The sequence below is a fragment of the Misgurnus anguillicaudatus genome, chromosome 3 (assembly GCF_027580225.2).
Source record: "Misgurnus anguillicaudatus chromosome 3, ASM2758022v2, whole genome shotgun sequence".
In the NCBI taxonomy this organism is placed as follows: Eukaryota; Metazoa; Chordata; class Actinopteri; order Cypriniformes; family Cobitidae; genus Misgurnus; species Misgurnus anguillicaudatus.
This window is the reverse complement of record NC_073339.2, coordinates 41,974,762-41,996,184: the sequence shown is the minus strand read 5'-3', so window position 1 is coordinate 41,996,184 and position 21,423 is coordinate 41,974,762. Positions and strand designations below refer to the sequence as shown.

Here is a 21,423-nt window from a genome sequence, read left to right as displayed (position 1 = left end):
CACTGTAAAAAATCCAACTTTAAAATGTTCATTCAACAAAGAAAATTAAGTAACTTGAACAAAGATTTCTTTGTTGAAGGGCGTCAATTGATTATTTTGTGTTCACTGAATGAAACGGGCATAATCATTCAGCTAATAAATATTATTTTGTTGACTGGACTTAGATATATAAGTTTATGTCCAATTCGTTCACCCAACTTACCAAACTGAGTAATCTGAACAAACAATTAAAAAAAGTAATATTTTAGTAATATTTACTAAAAAAGATGACTGTTTTAATGTTTTCTGGATTTATTCATGTTGTTATGTTGTTAATGTTAGTTATATGTTGTAGTTAGAGTTATTTTAAAAGAATAATGTTTGTTCATTGTTACCATGATTGAGAAGTGTGTGTTCAGTGTAGAGGACGGCACAGTGGGTTAGCGCGCATCATTGTTGCCTCACAGTAAAAAGGTCTCTGGTTCAATGCTTACTTGAACTGTCAGATCTTGTTTTGGTAGTGGTTTTGTTTTGCATAACAAGCAAGTTCATATGGATTTAAATAAGTAAATTATATTTATCAGAGCATAGTGTGTAACTTATCTGACATGACATTTTTTTTCTTTTTGGCCAACAAGAAAATTTAATTAATACATTTTATTTCAATTTGGCCCAACAAGCTATGTTTAATCAAGAGACAATATTTAATTTACAGAACACTCTTTTTTAAGTTCAGTCTACATGCTGGGGTAGTCAGCAAAACACAAAAAAGTTTGTTTCCCCAACTTAAATTGGGCCAACTAACAATTTGAGGTGCAACGGGTCACTAGAAATTTTTATGTTGGAGAGGCATATTTTTTTTACAGTGTATAGACTCTTTGCTCTAATGCTAATATTACAGGCACAGAACAGAACCAGTCTCTTTTCTCGCCACATGAAAATTTTTAATTGCCTTTTTAAATGGCCAATTTATAAACAAAGTTGTAGGGTAAAAATTCACATAACCATATAAAATATTTTAAAATGGCAGCAGTGGTTCATGTAGATTGTCTACAAACCGGAAGATTGGGGGTTCAACCCCTGGCTCCATGTGACCAAGTGTCAAGGTGTCCTTGAGCAAGACACCTAAATCCAGCTGCTCCGGACGAGCTGGATGGCACCTTGCGTGGCTGGCACCACCGTCAATGTATGAATGAGTGAGTGAATGGGTGAATGTGAGGCAACTTGTAAAGCGCTTTGGATGGCCATGGGTCTGTTGAAAGCGCTATGTAAATGCAGTCCATTTACCAAAATATCTGTCAGTTGATCACACATACTCATTTTGTTTTACAACAGGTACCATGAACGGACACATTTTACATGCATTTGGCCAAATCATATTAACCCTGCTGGTGATGACTGTCCCGGTCATTCAGAGCGGGAAGATTCTTGTATTTCCTGTGGACGGTAGTCATTGGATCAACATGAACACCTTGGTGAAGGATCTTCACTCCAAAGGTCACAATATCACAGTTATACGGATGCTAAACAGCTGGTACATCGAAGAATCTTCACCTCACTACACATCCATCCAATTAAATACTTCTGGAGGGTTTGAGGAAGAATTCTTCAAGGTGTTTGGGACAAGACTGATGAAAATTTTGAGAGGTGGTTCCACTTGGGCTCGCCTGAAACTGGAGACAGAACTGTGGGAAAATGGGATAAAATTTTTCAAAGCTGAATGTAAGATGATTGTGAACATGTTGGAAGACCATCAGTTAATGCAGGCGTTACAAGACGCCAAATATGATTTGATTCTCACAGATCCAGCCACGTTTGGAGGTGTAATATTGGGTCATTATCTTAAACTGCCCATCGTCTATAATGTCCGTTGGACGGCATTTATTGAGGCTCATTTTGCAGTAGCCCCTTCCCCACTTTCTTATGTACCTTTGCCAATGACAGAGTTATCAGACCGCATGAGTTTTTCTGAAAGAGTGAAAAATATTTTGATGTACATGTTAATGCAAACACAGGCTACTTTCATGATCTCTCGAACGTATGATGAACTATGTGAACGCTTCATTGGCCCAGGAACATCCTATTTTACCCTAATACAGGGTGCAGATCTGTGGCTCCACAGGGTTGATTTTACTTTTGAGTTCCCACGTCCCACTATGCCAAACATCATCTACATTGGTGGCTTTCATTGCAAGCCTTCAAAGCCTCTTCCACAAGATCTTGAAGGATTTGTGGAGAGCTCTGGTGATCATGGTGTCATCATCATGTCTCTGGGCACTTTTGTCGGTCAACTTCCTGATGATGTGGCAGAGGCCTTTGCTGAAGCTTTTGCTGAACTTCCACAGAAAATCATCTGGGGATACAAAGGAAGGCGACCATCTGCACTGGGAAGCAACACTTTGATTATGGACTGGATACCTCAGAATGATCTTCTGGGTCATCCTAAGACCAGAGCTTTTGTGGCTCATGGTGGAACCAATGGAATTCAAGAAGCCATCTACCATGGGGTACCAATCATTGGATTTGGACTCATCTTAGACCAGCCTGATAATCTTTCAAAGATGAGAGTGAAGGGTGTAGCCAAGACCGTAGACTTTGCCACAGTGGATAAGGACTCCTTTCTAGAAACTGTCAAGGAGGTTCTTTATAATCCCATTTATTGGGAGAACATGCAGAGGCTCTCGAGACTTCACAGAGACGTTCCAGTGAAGCCTCTGGACAGCGCCATCTTCTGGATTTAGTTTGTCATGAGGCACAAGGTGCCGCTCATTTACGCACAGAGTCATACAAAATGCCCTGGTACTCGTATCACTCTGTTGATGTCATGTTGTTCCTGCTGTCTGCTGTGATGCTCATAATCCTAACCACATATGTGCTTATCAGATATTTATACTTCAAAATATTTATGAGAAAACAAAAAATCAAACTAGAATGATTTGTCTATAGAAAATGTACAATTTATGTATTTAATTGTGGTGGGCTAAAATTTTACTAGAAATTTTATGACAATTCAGAACAAAAGGTACACCTCTTAAAGTACGCATATGCATTTCTGTAGGTCTTTAAAAATGTGTCAGTTGGGTGAGTGAGTGTTCCAACTAGTTAACTTTGTTATGCACTAGTTTAGAGACTTACTATGTATGCTTTCTATGAAAGTATTCTTTACAGTGGCCTGTAAAACTTGCTGTTGTCTGTTTTAAATGTTAATCAAGCAACAATGGATGAAGAAAAAATTATGCACTGCTCTTGATTGACAGTTGTAACATTAATAAGAATGCATTTATATTTAATTTATACAGTAATAAGTTTGCAGTTTTATTTTACATTAGTTTTGACAGGGCATTTAAAATTTGAACAACTGGCCAGACAGGAAAAGCCCTTCCTCACAAATTTTTAATAATAGAATAAGATCTGAGTAATCCACACATGACAAATCACTTAAAAAACAATAAATGCACCAGTGGGCCTATTTCATGATCTTACTGTATGTTCACACCAGATGCCTCCGCTCGCTTCCTGTAATCACGTCACAGCTATAGCAAGCTCCTGATTGGTGAACATGGTGCGAACATCCGCTAAAGTTCAGATTTTTCAACTCACGCGGATCATATGGAAACGCACCATTCGCGCCGCACCATTCGCGTTTACTGCGCCGCAGGATGCCTATTTGCGTCTTTGCATTGACTTAACATGTAAATCACTTGCGCTTGCCGCCTCTTCTGTGCCTGGTGTGAATGCACCATTACTCAGGTCCTCACAGTCCCATGAACCAGTCCTGAAGTAGATTCAGCCGATGTTGGGTTTAACAGCCCTAAGATGAAGAGATACCATATAAATAATACTGTACTAGCTTACTCATTCATGTTTATTTTATTTGACATCATGTTTGTGTTTAAATGCTCTGCTGTGCTGTTAATCTATTTTGTTTTATACTTATTAGTGTGGAAAATGTGTAAACATATATTGCAAATGTTTTTCTACAGTAGTGGGATGGTTTGGGGAGAATACAGATTTTGTTGTTGGTTGGCTGATATTTTGTTGTTGTTTTGTTGATGTATAGTAAAGTAATAATAAAATAATTTATAAGTAATATAAAGTATACAAAGTCTCTTGTGACTCTGTTGACTGTTTAATACTGTAGTGTATGCAGTATATGTATACTGTTCAAACCCTCATATTTGCTTTCATCCTTGATAAGTATCGATGTTTTTCGTCGTTTTTACAGCTTGTCTTTGGTGATTTTTTTAAGTTGGCTCATTTTCAAGTCCATTTGTAGTTTATGTCATTTTCCAGGCAATCACCGAAGTCATCATTCCAATAGATAATTCCTATTTTCTGGCTTTATTCCAGGTGATATGAATGGACAGGTTTCTCCAATGCTTAGTCTCGTCTTCTTAACCTTTTTGGCGATAACTTTCCCAGTCATTCAGAGCGGGAATGTTCTTGTCTTTCCTGTGGACGGCAGTCATTGGGTCAACATGAAAATCTTGATCGAGGCTCTTCACTCCAAAGGTCACAATATCACAGTCATCCGGGTGCTAGACAGCTGGTACGTCAAAGAATCGTCACCCCTTTACACATCCATCACTGTGAATGCTCCTGGAGGGTTTGGTGAAGAATTCTTCAAGGTGTTTCCAGCGAGACTCCTTAAAATTATCAGGAGTGGTTCCACTTGGGCTCGTCTGAATTTGGAGCTAGAGATGTGGGAAAATATTTTACAAATGGTAAAAGTAGAAAGTGAAATGATTGTGAACATGTTTGAAGACCTGCACTTAATTCAAGCCTTACAGGAGGCCAAGTATGATTTGATGCTTACAGATCCAGTAAAGTTTGGAGGCGTAATACTGGGTCATTATCTTAAACTACCCATTGTCTATAATGTCCGGTGGACGGCGTTCAGTGAGGGTCATTTTGCCATAGCTCCTTCACCACTTTCTTATGTACCTTTGCCAATGATGGAGTTATCGGACCGCATGAGTTTTACTGAAAGAGTGAAGAACATTATAATTTACATTATAATTCAAACACAGGCTGCTTTTGTGATAGCTCCACCATATAATGCACTATGTGAACGCTTCATTGGCCCAGGGATATCATTTGAGAATTTAATTCAGGGTGCTGATCTGTGGCTCCACAGGGTTGATTTTATCTTTGAATTTCCACGTCCCACTATGCCAAACATTGTTCACATGGGTGGCTTTCAGTGTAAGCCATCAAAGCCTCTTCCGCATGACCTTGAGGACTTTGTGCAGAGCTCTGGTGATCATGGTGTCATCATCATGGCTCTGGGCACTCTCATTGGTCAGCTTCCTGATGATGTGGCAGAGGCCATTGCTGAAGCTTTTGCTGAACTTCCACAGAAGATCATCTGGAGGTACAAAGGAAGGAGACCATCTGCACTGGGAAACAACACTTTAATAATGGACTGGATACCACAGAATGATCTTCTGGGTCATCCTAAGACCAGAGCCTTTGTTGCTCATGGTGGAACCAATGGAGTCCAAGAAGCCATCTACCATGGGGTACCAATCATTGGATTTGGACTCATCTTTGACCAGCCTGATAATCTTTCAAAGATGAGAGTGAAGGGTGTAGCCAAGACCGTAGACTTTGCCACAGTGGATAAGGACTCCTTTCTAGAAACTGTCAAGGAGGTTCTTTATAATCCCAGTTATCGGGAGAACATGCAGAGACTCTCAAGACTTCACAGAGACGTTCCAGTAAAGCCTCTGGACAACGCAATCTTCTGGATTGAGTTTGTCATGAGGCACAAAGGTGCCGCTCATTTACGCACAGACTCGTATAAAATGCCCTGGTACTCGTATCACTCTGTTGATGTCATGTTGTTCCTGCTGTCTACTGTGTCACTCCTAATCCTAACCACATATGTGCTTATCAGATATTTATGCTGCAGAATATGTAGGAGAAAATCAAAAAACAAACTAGAATGATTTGTCTTTAACAAATTTAATATTGGTGTGTTTTTACTGTGGTGGGCTAAAATTTTACCAGAAAAACTGAAAATTCAGAACATAAGGTATAGGATGCCACACGAAGTACACATTTGCTTTCTTACTGGTCATTAAAATGGGTTGGTTGTGGTTAGGTGTGCTAGCTAGAATAAAAAAAGAACAATTCATTTATGTATGTTTTCTGTGGAAGCATAGTGGTGTGTGCTTGAGTCTGCGACATAATGTTAGTAATATTAATCAAGAAGTCGCTCAGTCAAAAGCAGGGCCGAGCTCATCATTTTGCTAGGCTGGGCCCAGTAGTTTGCCCCCGCTCTTACATTCATTTGATTTGTTTAAAAATATACTGTTCATTTTATTTTTCATTTAAAGCTTATTGATTGGCCTAGCATGGGTTGACCCCTGTTCACCAGTGACTGTATGTTGTGAGATTCATATTTTTGCACTGAGGACAGCCAATAGACTCATACACAATTATTACAGTAGATACAAACATTCAGTGATGCTCAAGCTTTATAAATGAGGTCCCAGTGTGTTTGATAAGGTTGGAGCTAAACTTTGCAGGTCTGTGGCTCTTTAGGACCAAACTTGCCTACCCATGACCTAGGTACAATTGGAATATTTGTACTTTTTTATATATAAAAATGATGTTTTGTATGCCGTTTTATATACTTTAATAAAATAAACGGGCATGTTATTTGCTCAAAATGATATTTTATGATTTCACTCAGGTCCTCACAACCCCATGAACCAATCCTGGACTGGAAAACTGAACTAGCTTACACATTCGGGTTAATTCTATACAGGTATTTTTGACATCATGTTTAGGTGTAAATGCTCTGCTGTGCTGTTAACCCATTTTATTTTATACTTATTAGTTTGGAAAATATATTGCAAATGTAATTTCCACATGAGTGGTTTGTTTTGGGGAGAATACAGATTTTGTTGGTGGTTGTCTGATATTTTTTATAATTTTTAAAAATGCATTATAAAGTAAAAATAAAATAATTTATAAGTTATATAAAGTGGATAATATAAAGTATAGAAAAGCATAGAAAGTCTCTTGTGACTCTGTTCACTGTTTATTATTGATGCGTGGGTCGCCTCATAACCTGGAGGCGGGTAAAGAAATGTCACTTTATTTGCGAGGCGGGTGATTAAAAAAAAACTCATGTATGTTGCGTGCAATTCCTTATAGCCTATATTAAATATTAGGGAATATATATTTTCATAGATTTGATCATGTGAAAGTGCACCTATTTTGTTGCTAAAAAAAATTGTGTATTTGGTATACAATGCGTTCGCGTGGTTTATGGTTCAAAAACACATTATCTGTTACATACCGTACATTTTTGTAGCTCCAGATATACTGCTTTCCTCAAATGCATTAATTTAGTACAAAACATATTGATCTAAAAAGTGCTGTGTCCCTGATTGGCCAGCTAATCTGTATGTTGTGATTGGCCTGAATAACTCTGACATCAGCAGGAAATGTTACGCTCTTTACAGTACCATGTTTGAAAAATTCGCTCATAATGCAATGCTAACAGGAGTTAACTTACAGGTTAAGTGTGAAGCGGGAGGAATTATGACAATGTCAGCCTCGTCTACGTCAAAGGCCCAGGAAGTAAACTGTTGCCTACAATCCGTGCGTTTGTTGTAGTCCAAGAAAAGAGATTAAAATTAGAGACTGTAGTACATCAGCATATGTGTGTTTAAGTAGTCACGAGACCTCTCTACTTATTAGGTCCCGCCCCCCTTGGGTACCGTGTGGCAGATATACAGCTGCAGGGCAATGTTATGCGTGAAGTGTGATAAAAACACACATAAGGAGTTCCTGACAAGTTTATTTTGTTACACTAAACAACAGAGACGGTAACTCACGTCATGGTTATTGGGATTTGTACCTTTTGCATATCATTAACATGTACTAATACACACACTTCATGGGTGTAGATTTAGGGTGGGACGCTAGAGAGGTGTCCCTACCAATATTCAGGGAACACTGAATTGTCCCTAGCAATAAAATCTATATTTATATATAACCTGATGTCCGTCTTATTCTTGTGTTTTCTATTTTTTACTTATTAAATTTTTTCAGGAACCACTTAAATGAGATTAGAAATCTTTTGCCATCCTGTTCTGTAAAAATAACGCTCTATGTGGTACACAAACGGTTAACAGCTTTCGTTCTCTGCAATGCCCGCCTCCGTAACTCACATTGCTAATATGATTGGCTTTGCATTTCTTTAGTCCCGCCTCTCTAACTCACATTGCTAATATGATTGGATTAGCAATTCTTGAGTCCCGCCTCTCTAACCACATCACTTTATGATGGGCGTGTCTTTACTCGCTACGTGTTTGGTTTCACTTTGTACAACGCAACAATTTCACTCAACAAGACGCGCGTGATTATTCGGGCTACAGGTAAGTGAGGAAGAAAGTATTATTATACCCACTGTAACTGTTTCATGCACAAAATACGGAACAAGTTGTGTCACATAATGTTTAAGGACAGTGTTTTCACCAATACACGACAATCCCATGTTAACATGAGGAGTTGCAAACTTGTGTCAACCTTTTAGAAATGGGGTGGCAAGGTTATTTAGGGGGTCCCTAATCCATGAAAGAAAATACCCCAACAATGTAAAAACATTAATTCATGTCATGATTGCTGAATACTTTACATTACTGCAATGTGGTCATTACTTGCACAGATGTAGACATAATGTAAGGTTGCATTTTAAACTTAAACTATTCTGTTAATGAAAAGAAGATTTTATGTGAACTACAGAAACATTAATAAACGTTGTTCAGGAAACAGCATGATATACATACCTAATTCAACACTGGGATTTTTTTGGCAAAATTATATTAAGAATTAAATATTAATTGCATATTCCTCAATGTTATAAAGTAAATATGGATTCATATATGTTACAATGTGATTTTTTTTTGACAAAGACTTAAACAGTTACTGTTTATTAGGCTCTAGGTCTAGGACATAACGAATTGTTTATTATAGTATATTAAATTTGGGATGGCACCAGGGGTGGCGAGTCAGATGTCACTGAGTAAAGTGCATACTGAGTTGTTTGTTGTTTATGTCAATTAAACGGTGATAAACAGTTTTTGCAATGCAACCATTTTATTTATGTCCCCACCAATGCCAGAATCAAACCTACGCCCTTGACACACACACACCGAAGGAAATGTAAAATCGTGAATCGGACCATAGTTGCTCTTTAAAATACATAGGGCTAGGTAGCAACATAACTTGTGTGATATCCCCAAACTTTTGACCTTAAATTGCGAAAGCGCCGAGCAGCTCACATTGCCAGCCACAACAACAAAACAAACAGAGAAATAAAATGAAAGACGAGGTGCGGGAGAAATTAAGGTCGGGAATTTGTGTATAGATAAGACAAATGCTGCTTTGTAAATGTTGAAAATGTCGGCTCATCTTCAAGTCCATTTGGACATTTGTAGTCCATGTCATTTTTCACTGAAGTCAAGGTAAATCCAGAACCAGTTATTGGTCTAGTGAGGAACTTTAGGACCACCTAACACTTCACAATATACACTCAGTTAAACTGAATTATGCACAGCTCTCACATGCAATATTGTATACAGTATGCAATTGATCTGTTTTTCTGTGTCCCAAACCAAATCATAAAGGTTTGTGACATGACATTTAATATTTAGATGAGTTAACCCTTTAACCCCTTGCTCTAAAAATATACTTGTTAACTCATGGGTGTTTACCCAGCTAGCAGAAAAAAGTTCTAAGAACATTCCCTGAAAGTTCCCAAGGTTCCCAAAAACGTTCTGCCAACGTAAAAAGTGTCCAGTTTTCTTTAAGTTCTAGGAATGTTTCTGAGTTGTCTGAACGTTAGAGGAATGTTACATTTTACCATTTTTAAACGTTATGACAATGTCATGTTTTAATGTTCACACAATGTTTAAAACAACAACTGTTTATTATATTGACTTTGTTTGGTTGTTATGTAAATGATAGAGAAACATTGCATTTTATTATTGATGAAACATTTCTGAATGTTCAGTAAATGTGTTGCTGTGGAGGACACAATTCACGTATTGGGTTTGGATGTTGATGATTTGTTTCATTTATAGTCATCATTATTGTAATTAGTGTTTGTTTTAGTTGGACTCTTGAACCTTGACTTTTTGCTTGCTATTTTTTCCTGGTTGTGTTAACTTTTTGTTAATACACCACATTTGTTATGAAAAGTTAATAGTGTAATTCTGTGGTGCTTGGTACATAATGGTAAAAATCATCACCTAATTAATTTACTAATCAAAAAAGTATTTTCTATCAACAAGGGAAATGAGATCCAGCACTTTCACAGCAGTTTGTCATTAAGGAGTTTAAGAAACTTTGTGATTATATCAGCAAAAAATATCAGCTGTATAATTGGGATGCATAAACATCAAGAATCAGAGTATGAATCTCAACCATGGTGACAATCACAGAATTACACTATTAACTTTACATGTTCATAACAAATGTGGTGCATTAACACAAAGTTAACACAACCAGGAAAATAATAGCAAGCAAAAAGTCAATTGTCAAGAGTCCAACTAAAACAAACACTAATCACAATAATGGTGACTTAAAATGAAACAAACATCTAAACCTAATAAGTGAATTGTGTTTTCTACAGGAATATATTTACTGAACATTCAGAAATAATGTTTTATTAAATAATAAAATGCAATGTTTCTCTATCATTTACATTCAATCAAACAAGTCAATATAATAAACAGCTGTTGTTTTAAACATTGTGTGAACATTAAAACATGACATTGTCATAATGTTTAAAAATGGTAAAATGTAACATTCCTCTAACGTTCAGACAACTCAGAAACATTCTTAGAACTTAAAGAAAACTGGACACTTTTTACATTGGCAGAATGTTTTTGGGAAACTTGGGAACTTTCAGGGAACGTTCTTAAAACTAGCTGGGTACCTGCGGCAGAGTATCACAAATCTGTTCATTGTCTATTTTGTTTCTGACTGTTGAAAGAATGTTTTCACTATATAGAAATGGATATACTTTGATTGAATTGTGTTTGCCCAACAACCAGAGTAAAGAAACTTTTAATTGTTTATCACAATGCTGTAATGTTGAGTGGTAATTTATTAACTAGATATCTGAAGGTTGATGCCCTTTGTCCCTTTAAAGATTGTTAAATGAACTTCCAGTCTTATATGAATGTGCTCACACCTGTAGACTCAACATAAGTTTAGATGGTAATGATATTGCATGCTGAATATTTATAGGTAAGAATATATGTTTGTATAAATTATTGATAACCATTAATATTATTTTACAGGTTTGATAATCAAGCAGTAGTGGATCATTTTTATGTCTATCAGAGGGTTTGCAGGAAGACATGCAAATTATATCAAAATATCGCAAGAGTGACTCGAAAGCAAACAACGCAGTTGACTACCGAAAACTGTAATATGTGACTCTTACAATAGTTGATGTGTTCTTAAGTGTCACCCAACAGAATTTGTTGCTGATTTTGGTAAGCTGTAACATAATTTGCTTCAGATTCAGTAGTATTAATGTATTAATTAACTTATGTATATTAACCTGATTTTGCCCTGAATATAGCCAAATATGCTGGAATGGTTTTTAGAAATACTGTAGATATCATGTTTACCAGATTTTAAGACACCTTTCAATGGATAATTCATAGTCTTTGTTCCAGGTGATATGAATAGAAAGGTTTCTCTGATGCCTAATCTGATCTTCTTAACCCTCCTGGCGATGACTGTCCCAGTCATTCAGAGCGGGAATGTTCTTGTCTTTCCTGTAGAAGGAAGTCATTGGGTCAACATGAACATCTTGATTGAGGCTCTTCACGCCAAAGGTCACAACATCACAGTGATCCGGATGCTAGACAGCTGGTACGTCAAAGAGTTTTCACCTCACTACACATCCATAACTGTGAATGCTCCTGGAGGGTTTGATGAAGAATTCGTCAAGGTGTTTGCATCAAGACTCCTGGAAATTATTAGGGAAGGTTCCACATGGGCTCGTCTGAATTTGGAGATGGAGATGTGGAAAAATGCTTTAAAAATCTTTCAAGTAGAAAGTGAAATGATTGTGAACATGTTTGAAGACCAGCAGTTAATTCAAGCCTTACAGGAGGCCAAATATGATTTGATGCTTACAGATCCAGTCAAGTTTGGAGGTGTAATACTGGGTCATTATCTTAAACTGCCCATTGTCTACAATGTCCGGTGGACGGCGTTCAGTGAGGGTCATTTTGCCATAGCTCCATCCCCACTTTCTTATGTACCTTTGCCAATGATGGAGTTATCAGACCGCATGAGTTTTTTTAAAAGAGTAAAGAACATATTAATGTACATTGTAACTCAAACACAGATCGCTCTCATGATCGCTCCACCATATAATGCACTATGTGAACGCTTCATTGGCCCAGGGATATCATTTGAGAATTTAATTCAGGGTGCTGATCTGTGGCTCCACAGGGTTGATTTTATTTTTGAATATCCACGGCCCACTATGCCGAACATTGTTCACATGGGTGGCTTTCAGTGCAAGCCATCAAAGCCTCTTCCGCAAGATCTCGAGGTCTTTGTGCAGAGCTCTGGTGATCACGGTGTCATTGTCATGTCTCTGGGAACTCTCATTGGTCAACTTCCTGATGATGTGGCAGAGGCCATTGCTGAAGCTTTTGCTGAACTTCCACAGAAGATCATCTGGAGGTACAAAGGAAGAAAACCATCTGCACTGGGAAACAACACTTTAATAATGGAGTGGATACCTCAGAATGATCTTCTGGGTCATCCTAAGACCAGAGCCTTTGTTGCTCATGGTGGAACCAATGGAGTCCAAGAAGCCATCTACCATGGGGTACCAATCATTGGATTTGGACTCATCTTTGACCAGCCTGATAATCTTTCAAAGATGAGAGTGAAGGGTGTAGCCAAGACCATAGACTTTGCCACAGTGGATAAGGACTCCTTTCTAGAAACTGTCAAGGAGGTTCTTTATAATCCCAGTTATCGGGAGAACATGCAGAGACTCTCAAGACTTCACAGAGACGTTCCAGTAAAGCCTCTGGACAGCGCCATCTTCTGGATTGAGTTTGTCATGAGGCACAAAGGTGCCGCTCATTTACGCACAGACTCGTATAAAATGCCCTGGTACTCGTATCACTCTGTTGATGTCATGTTGTTCCTGCTGTCTGCTGTGACGCTCATAATGTTGACCACATATGTGCTTATCAGATATTTATGCTGCAGAATATGTAAGAGAAAAACAAAAACAAACTAGAAAGATTTTTTTTATTTAACAAATGTTCAATTTGTGTTTTACTTTGTTTTATTAAATCATCTTTGATGGGTATTGCGTTGCATTGTTTGCTCACTTGGTCTTTGGTGATTTTTTTCTACTCAGCATTATTGTCAAAGTCAATATTTATTTGTACTTCATATCATTCTAATTCAATAGTGAGGTATTCATTGTTCTTACACAACATATAACCTCTTGCATATTTAAACAATTTTTTTGTAAACCACATATTGTGATTTATTGAATAAAAAAGTGCACTCTGCAATTTATTTGCTTTTGTGATCCAATACAATTCATACATGAAAGGTAATTTTTGGATGAACCTTTGGCCCAAAATATAATGTAATTAATTATAACTCGCCTCTTTATGGGCGACATAATTGTGGAAGAGTCTCACTAATCTTTTTCATACGCACTTTTCTTGCCTGTTGACAGAAATGTTTTCCCTATTTTAGAAGCGGATATTTTTTTATTAAATTGTGATTAAACCAAAACTCAAAAATAAAAAGACTTCTAATTTTATATCACAGTGATGTAATGTTGAGTTGTAGTTTATTAACTAAATTTCTCGAGGTTGATGCTCTTTGTCCCTATAAAGATTGTTGAATAAACTTTTCCTCTTATATGAAAGTGCCTGAAAAGAGCTGCTTGCACCTGTAGCTGTGTAAAGTTAAGCCGGTAATGATATTGCATGCTAAATATTCACAGGTAAGAATGTGTATTTTAAATAGGTTCAAATAATAATTATCCCTTAATATTGTTTTACAGATTTAAAAATCAGCAGTGGATTGTTTTTATTTCTTTTAGCAAATGTTAGAACCAACTGCAACGTGACATAGAGTTATATCTGCCTGTCAAATGGTCTGTACAGTACAACATTAAGATCAGTTCAGTAATTTGATAATGTTTACGACAGACAAGATGAGATTTTGAAGTAATTTTTTTCTAAAACAATATTGTTAAAATTACACAACAAAATTGCATTAAAATTAATAATTGAGTTATGCATAGTTATTTATTTATTTTGATTATTTATTTATTTTTATTTATGCATTTGGCAGACGCTTTTATCCAAAGCGACTTACAAGCTATACATTTACTTGTGCTCCCTGGGTTCAAACCTATGACCTTTTGCACTGCAAAAGCAATGCCCTACCACTGAGCTAGACAGGAAAACAGGAAACTATATTGCATTAAAAATTTATTTTGAAACACTCCAATGTCTTCATACTTTCATAAAATTGTAAAATAGTTGACCTGTTTTCATGGTTTACCCAGTACCTTTTGTTGTTGATTGATAATCACTTACATAATTTCCTCCAGGTTCAGAGAATTTTAAACAAGCATGATGTTTAATATTTGTCTACACATGTTAAAATTCAAGGTGAAAGTGGACAGACTGAGAATTCGTTTTATACAGAGTTTTGATCAAGAACTGTAGAAGATAAACTGTTTCTGATCTCATCTTTTGTTTATAGTAAAGTTAAAGTAAAATTACAGTTAGTTCTGTTAATAATGTAGCCTACTGAAGACATCACATGCTAACTAAAAACTATATCAGTACCAGTGGCGGCCAGCAATGTCTTTTTCGAGGTTGCACAAATGCGGAGTAGTGATGGGCAGTCCGGCTCTTTCCATAGATTCGGCTCTTTCGGCTCAAGCTCCGGCTCTACATTTTAGTGATGGCAGTCTGGCTCTTTTCATAGATTCGGCTCTTCTGGCTTGGCTCCCTTAGAAGAGCTGGCTCTTACGGTCCCACCCCTGCCTGCGTCTGAAGATTCGGCTCTGCTCGTTCGCTACAAAGAATCAGCTCTTAGAGCCGGCTCGTTCGCGAACGACCCATCACTAATGCGGAGCTCATCACATGATGTATTTAGCCCATCATGTGTGTTGCTCGTCTTTTCAAAATATGTGTTCGACACATCATGTAAACTTATGTGCATCACGTCTTGTCAAAATAAGCGCCCGCTACACCTACGTCAAAGGGGTTTATGATAAAAGAGACGTTTACGTTTGCCAGATATTGCTTAATCTCATGTGTAATCAGAGATTAGTGTTAAGTGAGTGTCTTGCGAGTATTTCTAAACGTGAGCGTTTCTTTTATCATAAACCCTTTCGACATGTGTGCGTATTTTTTAAATGACGCAACAAACACATATTTTGACATGCTGAACGACACTCTGAACACATATTTTGAATTCGCACCCCTCGGAAGAAAAGTCAGCAGCCGCCGATTAGTAAATAAGTTCTGATCTCTTGCTTTGTTACAGGTACAATGAACGGACAGGTTTATCTGATGTTTGGTCCAGTTTTCTTAACCCTCCTGGTGATGACTGTCCCGGTTGTTCAAAGCGGGAATGTCCTTGTCTATCCTGTGGACGGCAGTCATTGGGTCAACATGAAAATCCTGATTGAGGCTCTTCACACCAAAGGTCACAATATCACAGTCATCCGGATGTCAGACAGCTGGTACATCAAAGAATCTTCACCTCTCTACACATCCATCACTGTGAAGACTGCAGGAGGACTTGATGAAGAATTCTTCCAGGTGTTTGCATCAAGAATGCTAAACATATTGAGGGATGGCTCCACTTGGGCTCGCCTGAAACTGGAGATAGAAACGTGGCAAGGTTTTCTAGAGATGATTAAAGGCGAATATGATCTAATAAGTAACATGCTTGAAGACCAGCAGCTAATTTATTCCCTAAAAGAGAGCAAATATGATTTGATGCTTACAGATCCGGCCATGTTTGGAGGTGTAATATTGGGTCATTATCTTAAACTGCCCATTGTCTACAATGTCCGTTGGACAGTGTACAATGAGGGTCACTTTGCAATAGCCCCTTCACCACTTTCTTATGTACCTTTGCCAATGATTGAGTTATCAGACCGCATGAGTTTTTCTGAAAGAGTGAAGAATATTTTGATGTACATCATCACTGAATCACTTGTCGCTTTCATGTTCACTCCATATTATAACGAAGTAAGCGAACGCTTCATTGGCCCAGGAACATCCTATTTTTCCTTAATTCAGGGTGCTGATCTGTGGCTCCACAGGGTTGATTTTATTTTTGAATATCCACGGCCCACTATGCCAAACATTGTCTACATGGGTGGCTTTCAGTGTAAGCCATCAAAGCCTCTTCCACAAGATCTCGAGGACTTTGTGCAGAGCTCTGGTGATCACGGTGTCATCGTCATGTCTCTGGGCACTCTCATTGGTCAACTTCCTGATGATGTGGCAGAGGCCATTGCTGAAGCTTTTGCTGAACTTCCACAGAAGATCATCTGGAGGTACAAAGGAAGGAGACCATCTGCACTGGGAAACAACACCTTAATAATGGACTGGATACCTCAGAATGATCTTCTGGGTCATCCTAAAACCAGAGTCTTTGTGGCTCATGGTGGAACCAATGGAGTCCAAGAAGCCATCTACCATGGGGTACCAATCATTGGATTTGGACTCATCTTAGACCAGCCTGATAATCTTTCAAAGATGAGAGTGAAGGGTGTAGCCAAGACCGTAGACTTTGCCACAGTGGATAAGGACTCCTTTCTAGAAACTGTCAAGGAGGTTCTTTATAATCCCAGTTATCGGGAGAACATGCAGAGACTCTCAAGACTTCACAGAGACGTTCCAGTGAAGCCTCTGGACAGCGCCATCTTCTGGATTGAGTTTGTCATGAGGCACAAAGGTGCCGCTCATTTACGCACAGAGTCGTACAAAATGCCCTGGTACTCGTATCACTCTGTTGATGTCATGTTGTTCCTGCTGTCTGCTGTGTCACTCATAATGCTGACCACATATGTGCTTATCAGATATTTATGCTGCAGAATATGTAGAAGAAAAAAACAAACTAGAAAGATTTTTTTTATTTAACAAATGTTCAATTTGTGTTTTACTTTGTTTTATTAAATCATCTTTGATACGTATTACGTTGCATTGTTTACTCACTTGGTCTTTGGTGATTTTTTTTCTACTCAGCATTATTGTCAAAGTCAATGTTTATTTGTACTTCATATCATTCTAATTCAATAGTGAGATATTCATTGTTCTTACACAACATGACCTCTTGCATATTTATTTTTTTTGGTAAACCACATATTGTGATTTATTGAATAAAAAAGTGCACTCTGCAATTTATTTGCTTTTGTGATCCATTGCAATTCATACATGAAAGGTAATTTTTGGATGAACCCTTGACCCAAAATATAATGTAATTAATTATAACTCGACTATTTATGGGTATTATATGACATCATTGTGGCAGAGTAGCACTACCCAGATGGCATGCAACTATTGAAGCAGTGTTGAAGGTTGTTGATTTGTCAATGGTAATACCATTGAATCAATATCAGGTTTGCACCCTCCGTTAATATTGAAAAAATATTGAAATTTAAACAAATCACAATTATTGCGATCAGTGTTTGCTTTAGTTGTCCTCTTGACTATTGTGTTTTAATGTTAAGTTTTCTTTGGCTGTTGAAGCAGTGTTTTAAAATACATCTGCTATTGCAAAGACAACAAATAAGTAGTTTAATTCTTGTAGATATACCTGAATAATATTAATGAAATACTGTTAAAAATGTGAAAGAAGTGGATTTACAGTACTAGTTTGAAGCAGCGTCAGGTCTGTTATTTTGAGAATTTTAAAAACACATTTAGAAGGTTAAACTATTGCATCTATCTCTGACATCATGAATCGGTCAATAATCTCATCAATGGTGACGATCAACAAAAGAAAGCTTCATGCTGCAATGCATGTTGGGTATCCTCGCAGTACTAAACTAATTTATGACTCCCAGAATGCATTGCAGTTGATGGTTTTATCTGAATTTGTTTGATGATTGTCACCATTGTTGAGATTTGTAGGATGAGTAATGATGTCTAAATGTGTCAGCATTTTTTTTCTGTTTATCTTGTCACAGTGGATTTACAAACCAGAAGAATTATAATGGTCAAAACCGGATCAACATAATCATCTATCTTCAAAACTTCAAAAAAAGCAATCAGTTTTAACTTAACTTTGAAACACTTTCTTTCTTTCCAATGCACTTGCGTTTCTACATCAACACATACAAACACTAAAAATGAAAAGAAAGATTTAACTTAATGAATCTCAGGAGTCAACAGCCCAACTAAAGCAGGCACTGATCACGATAGTGGTGGTTTGTTGGGGTTTCAACATTTTTTCAATGTTGATGGAGGGTACAAACCTGATATTGATTAACATTGACAAATCAACAATTTTTAGCATTGTTTCAATGGTTGCATGCTATCTGGGCTAATCTTTTTCATATGCACATTTCTTGCCTGTTGACAGAAATGTTTTCCCTATTTTAAAAGCAGATATTTTTTATTAAATTGTGATTAACCCAAAACCCATAAATAAATAGAATTCTTATTTTATATCACAGTGATGTAATTTTGAGTTGTAGTTTATTAACTAAATTTCTCGAGGTTGATGCTCTTTGTCCCTTTAAAGATTGTTGAATGAACTTTCCCTCTTATATGAATGTGCCTGAATGCATAAGAGTTAAACCTGTGCTTGCACCTGAAGCTGTGTAAAGTTTAGCCGGTAATGATATTGCATGCTAAATATTCACAGGTAAGAATGTGTATTTTACATAGATTAAAAAAATTATTAGCCCTTAATATTTTTTACAGATTTAAAAATCAGCAGTTGATTGTTTTTATTTCTTTTAGCAAATGGTAGAACGCACTGCAAAGTGACATAGCGTGGAGTTAAATCTGCCTGTCAAATAGTGTGTACAGTACAACATTAAGATCAGTTCAGTAATTTGATAATGTTTACAACAGAAAAGATGAGATTTTGAAGCAAATATTTTTTTCTAAAAACAATATTATATGCATACATTAAAATTTATAATTGAGTTATGCAGAGTTCAACTGTATCGCATTAAAAAATGAATCTTGAAATGCTCCAGTGTTTTCATACTTTCATAAAATTTTAATATTTAAAATATTATTTTATGAGTACATTTTGCTGTCACTTACATAATTACCTCCAGGTTCAGACAATTCTGAACAAGAATAATGTTTAATATTTGTCTACACATGTTATAATTTGAAGTGAAATTAGACAGACTGAGAATTAGTTGACTGTTTTATTCAAAGTTCTGATCAAGAACTGTAAAGGTAATCTGTTTTTCTGTTGTAAAGTTACAGTAAAATGACAATTAGTTCTGTCAACATGACATGCTAAACGAAAACTATATCAGTATGTAATTTCTGATCTCTTGCTTTGTTACAGGTACAATGAATGGACAGGTTTATCTGATGTTTGGTCCAGTTTTCTTAACCCTCCTGGTGATGACTCTCCCGGTTGTTCACAGCGGCAATGTTCTTGTCTTTCCTGTGGACGGCAGTCATTGGGTCAACATGAAAATCTTGATTGAGGCTCTTCACTCCAAAGGTCACAATATCACAGTCATCCGGATGTCAGACAGCTGGTACATCAAAGAATCTTCACCTCTCTACACATCCATCACTCTGAATAATGCAGGAGGATTTGATGAAGAATTCCTACAGGGGTTTACATCAAATATGCTAAACATTTTGAGGGACGGCTCCACTTGGGCTCGCTTGAAATTGGAGATAGGGTTGTGGCAAGGTTTCCTAGAGATGAATAAAGCAGAATGTGATCTAATAGTTAACATGCTTGAAGACCAGCAGCTAATGCAGTCCCTAAAAGAGAGCAAATATGATTTGATGCTTACAGATCCAGCCATGTTTGGAGGTGTAATATTGGGTCATTACCTTAAATTGCCCATTGTCTACAATGTCCGTTGGGCGGTGTACAGTGAGGGTCACTTTGCAATAGCCCCTTCACCACTTTCTTATGTACCTTCACCAATTATTGAGTTATCAGACCGCATGAGTTTCTTTGAAAGAGTGAAAAATATTTTGATGTACACCATCAGTGAAACACAGGTCGCTCTTATGATCGCTCCATATTATAACAAAATAAGCGAACGCTTTATTGGCCCAGGAACATCCTACTTTACCTTAATTCAAGGTGCTGATTTGTGGCTCCACAGGGTTGATTTTATTTTTGAATTTCCACGGCCTACTATGCCAAACATCGTCTACATGGGTGGTTTTCAGTGTAAGCCTTCAAAGCCTCTTCCTCAAGATCTCGAGGACTTTGTGCAGAGCTCTGGTGATCATGGTGTCATCGTCATGTCTCTGGGCACTCTCATTGGTCAACTTCCTGATGATGTGGCAGAGGCCATTGCTGAAGCTTTTGCTGAACTTCCACAGAAGATCATCTGGAGGTACAAAGGAAGAAAACCATCTGCACTGGGAAACAACACTTTAATAATGGACTGGATGCCTCAGAATGATCTTCTGGGTCATCCTAAAACCAGAGTCTTTGTGGCTCATGGTGGAACCAATGGAATCCAAGAAGCTATCTACCATGGGGTACCAATCATTGGTTTTGGACTCATCTTTGACCAGCCTAATAATCTTTCAAAGATGAGAGTGAAGGGTGTAGCCAAGACCGTAGACTTTGCCACAGTGGATAAGGATTCCTTCTTAGAAACTGTCAAGGACGTTCTTTATAATCCCAGTTATCGGGAGAACATGCAGAGGCTCTCAAGACTTCACAGAGACGTTCCAGTGAAGCCTCTAGACAGCGCCATCTTCTGGATTGAGTTTGTCATGAGGCACAAAGGTGCCGCTCATTTACGCACAGAGTCGTACAAAATGCCCTGGTACTCGTATCACTCTGTTGATGTAATGCTGTTCCTGTTTTCTGCTGTGTCACTCATAATGCTGACCACATATGTGCTTATCAGATATTTATGCTGCAGAATATGTAGGGGAAAAAATAAACTGGAATGATTTTTTGTTTGTTTTACTACATACAGGGGCTGGTCATATAATTAGAATATCATTAAAAAGTGGATTTATTTCACTAATTCCATTCAAAAAGCGAAACCTGTATATTGTATTCATTAACTGGCATGTTTCAAATGTTTATTTCTTTTAATTTTGATGATTATAACTGACAACTAAGGAAAATCCCAAATTCAGTATCTCAGAAAATTAGAATATTGTGAAAAGGTTCAATTTTGAAGACACCTGGTTCCCC

The 21,423-nt window shown here is 37.3% G+C and overlaps 2 protein-coding genes and 4 pseudogenes across 6 annotated transcripts in view; 5 read left to right on the top strand and 1 right to left on the bottom strand.

Moving 5' to 3' along the window:
• Positions 1-21,423, bottom strand: part of elfn1b (extracellular leucine-rich repeat and fibronectin type III domain containing 1b) — a 166,884-nt gene that overhangs the window by 68,347 nt on the left and 77,114 nt on the right. The gene's annotated exons all lie outside the window — the stretch shown is intronic.
• LOC129445005 (UDP-glucuronosyltransferase 2A3 pseudogene) lies at positions 1,043-3,221 on the top strand (annotated as a pseudogene).
• Positions 4,214-8,230, top strand: LOC129444999 (UDP-glucuronosyltransferase 2C1 pseudogene; annotated as a pseudogene).
• On the top strand, positions 8,264-13,836 carry LOC129444997 (UDP-glucuronosyltransferase 2C1). Of its 4 annotated transcripts, none has more exons than XM_055206057.2 (3): positions 8,264-8,375; positions 11,307-11,504; positions 11,691-13,836. In XM_055206057.2, the coding sequence occupies exon 3, from the start codon at positions 11,696-11,698 to the stop codon at positions 13,283-13,285; it is 1,590 nt and encodes a 529-aa protein (XP_055062032.2). In that variant the 5' UTR covers positions 8,264-8,375; positions 11,307-11,504; positions 11,691-11,695; the 3' UTR covers positions 13,286-13,836. The 4 variants fall into 4 exon arrangements, with proteins under 4 accessions (XP_055062032.2, XP_055062029.2, XP_055062034.2 ...); XM_055206056.2 differs by lacking the exon at positions 8,264-8,375 and adding an exon at positions 10,922-11,223; XM_055206054.2 differs by lacking the exon at positions 11,307-11,504 and having other exon boundaries at positions 8,282-8,375.
• LOC141349097 (UDP-glucuronosyltransferase 2C1 pseudogene) lies at positions 13,909-17,521 on the top strand (annotated as a pseudogene).
• LOC129445000 (UDP-glucuronosyltransferase 2C1 pseudogene) lies at positions 18,578-21,176 on the top strand (annotated as a pseudogene).

Coding starts and splice junctions, on each gene's coding strand:
- LOC129444997 (XM_055206057.2), top strand. CDS start 11,696: ATGAATAGAAAGGTTTCTCTGATGCCTAATCTGATCTTCTTAACCCTC.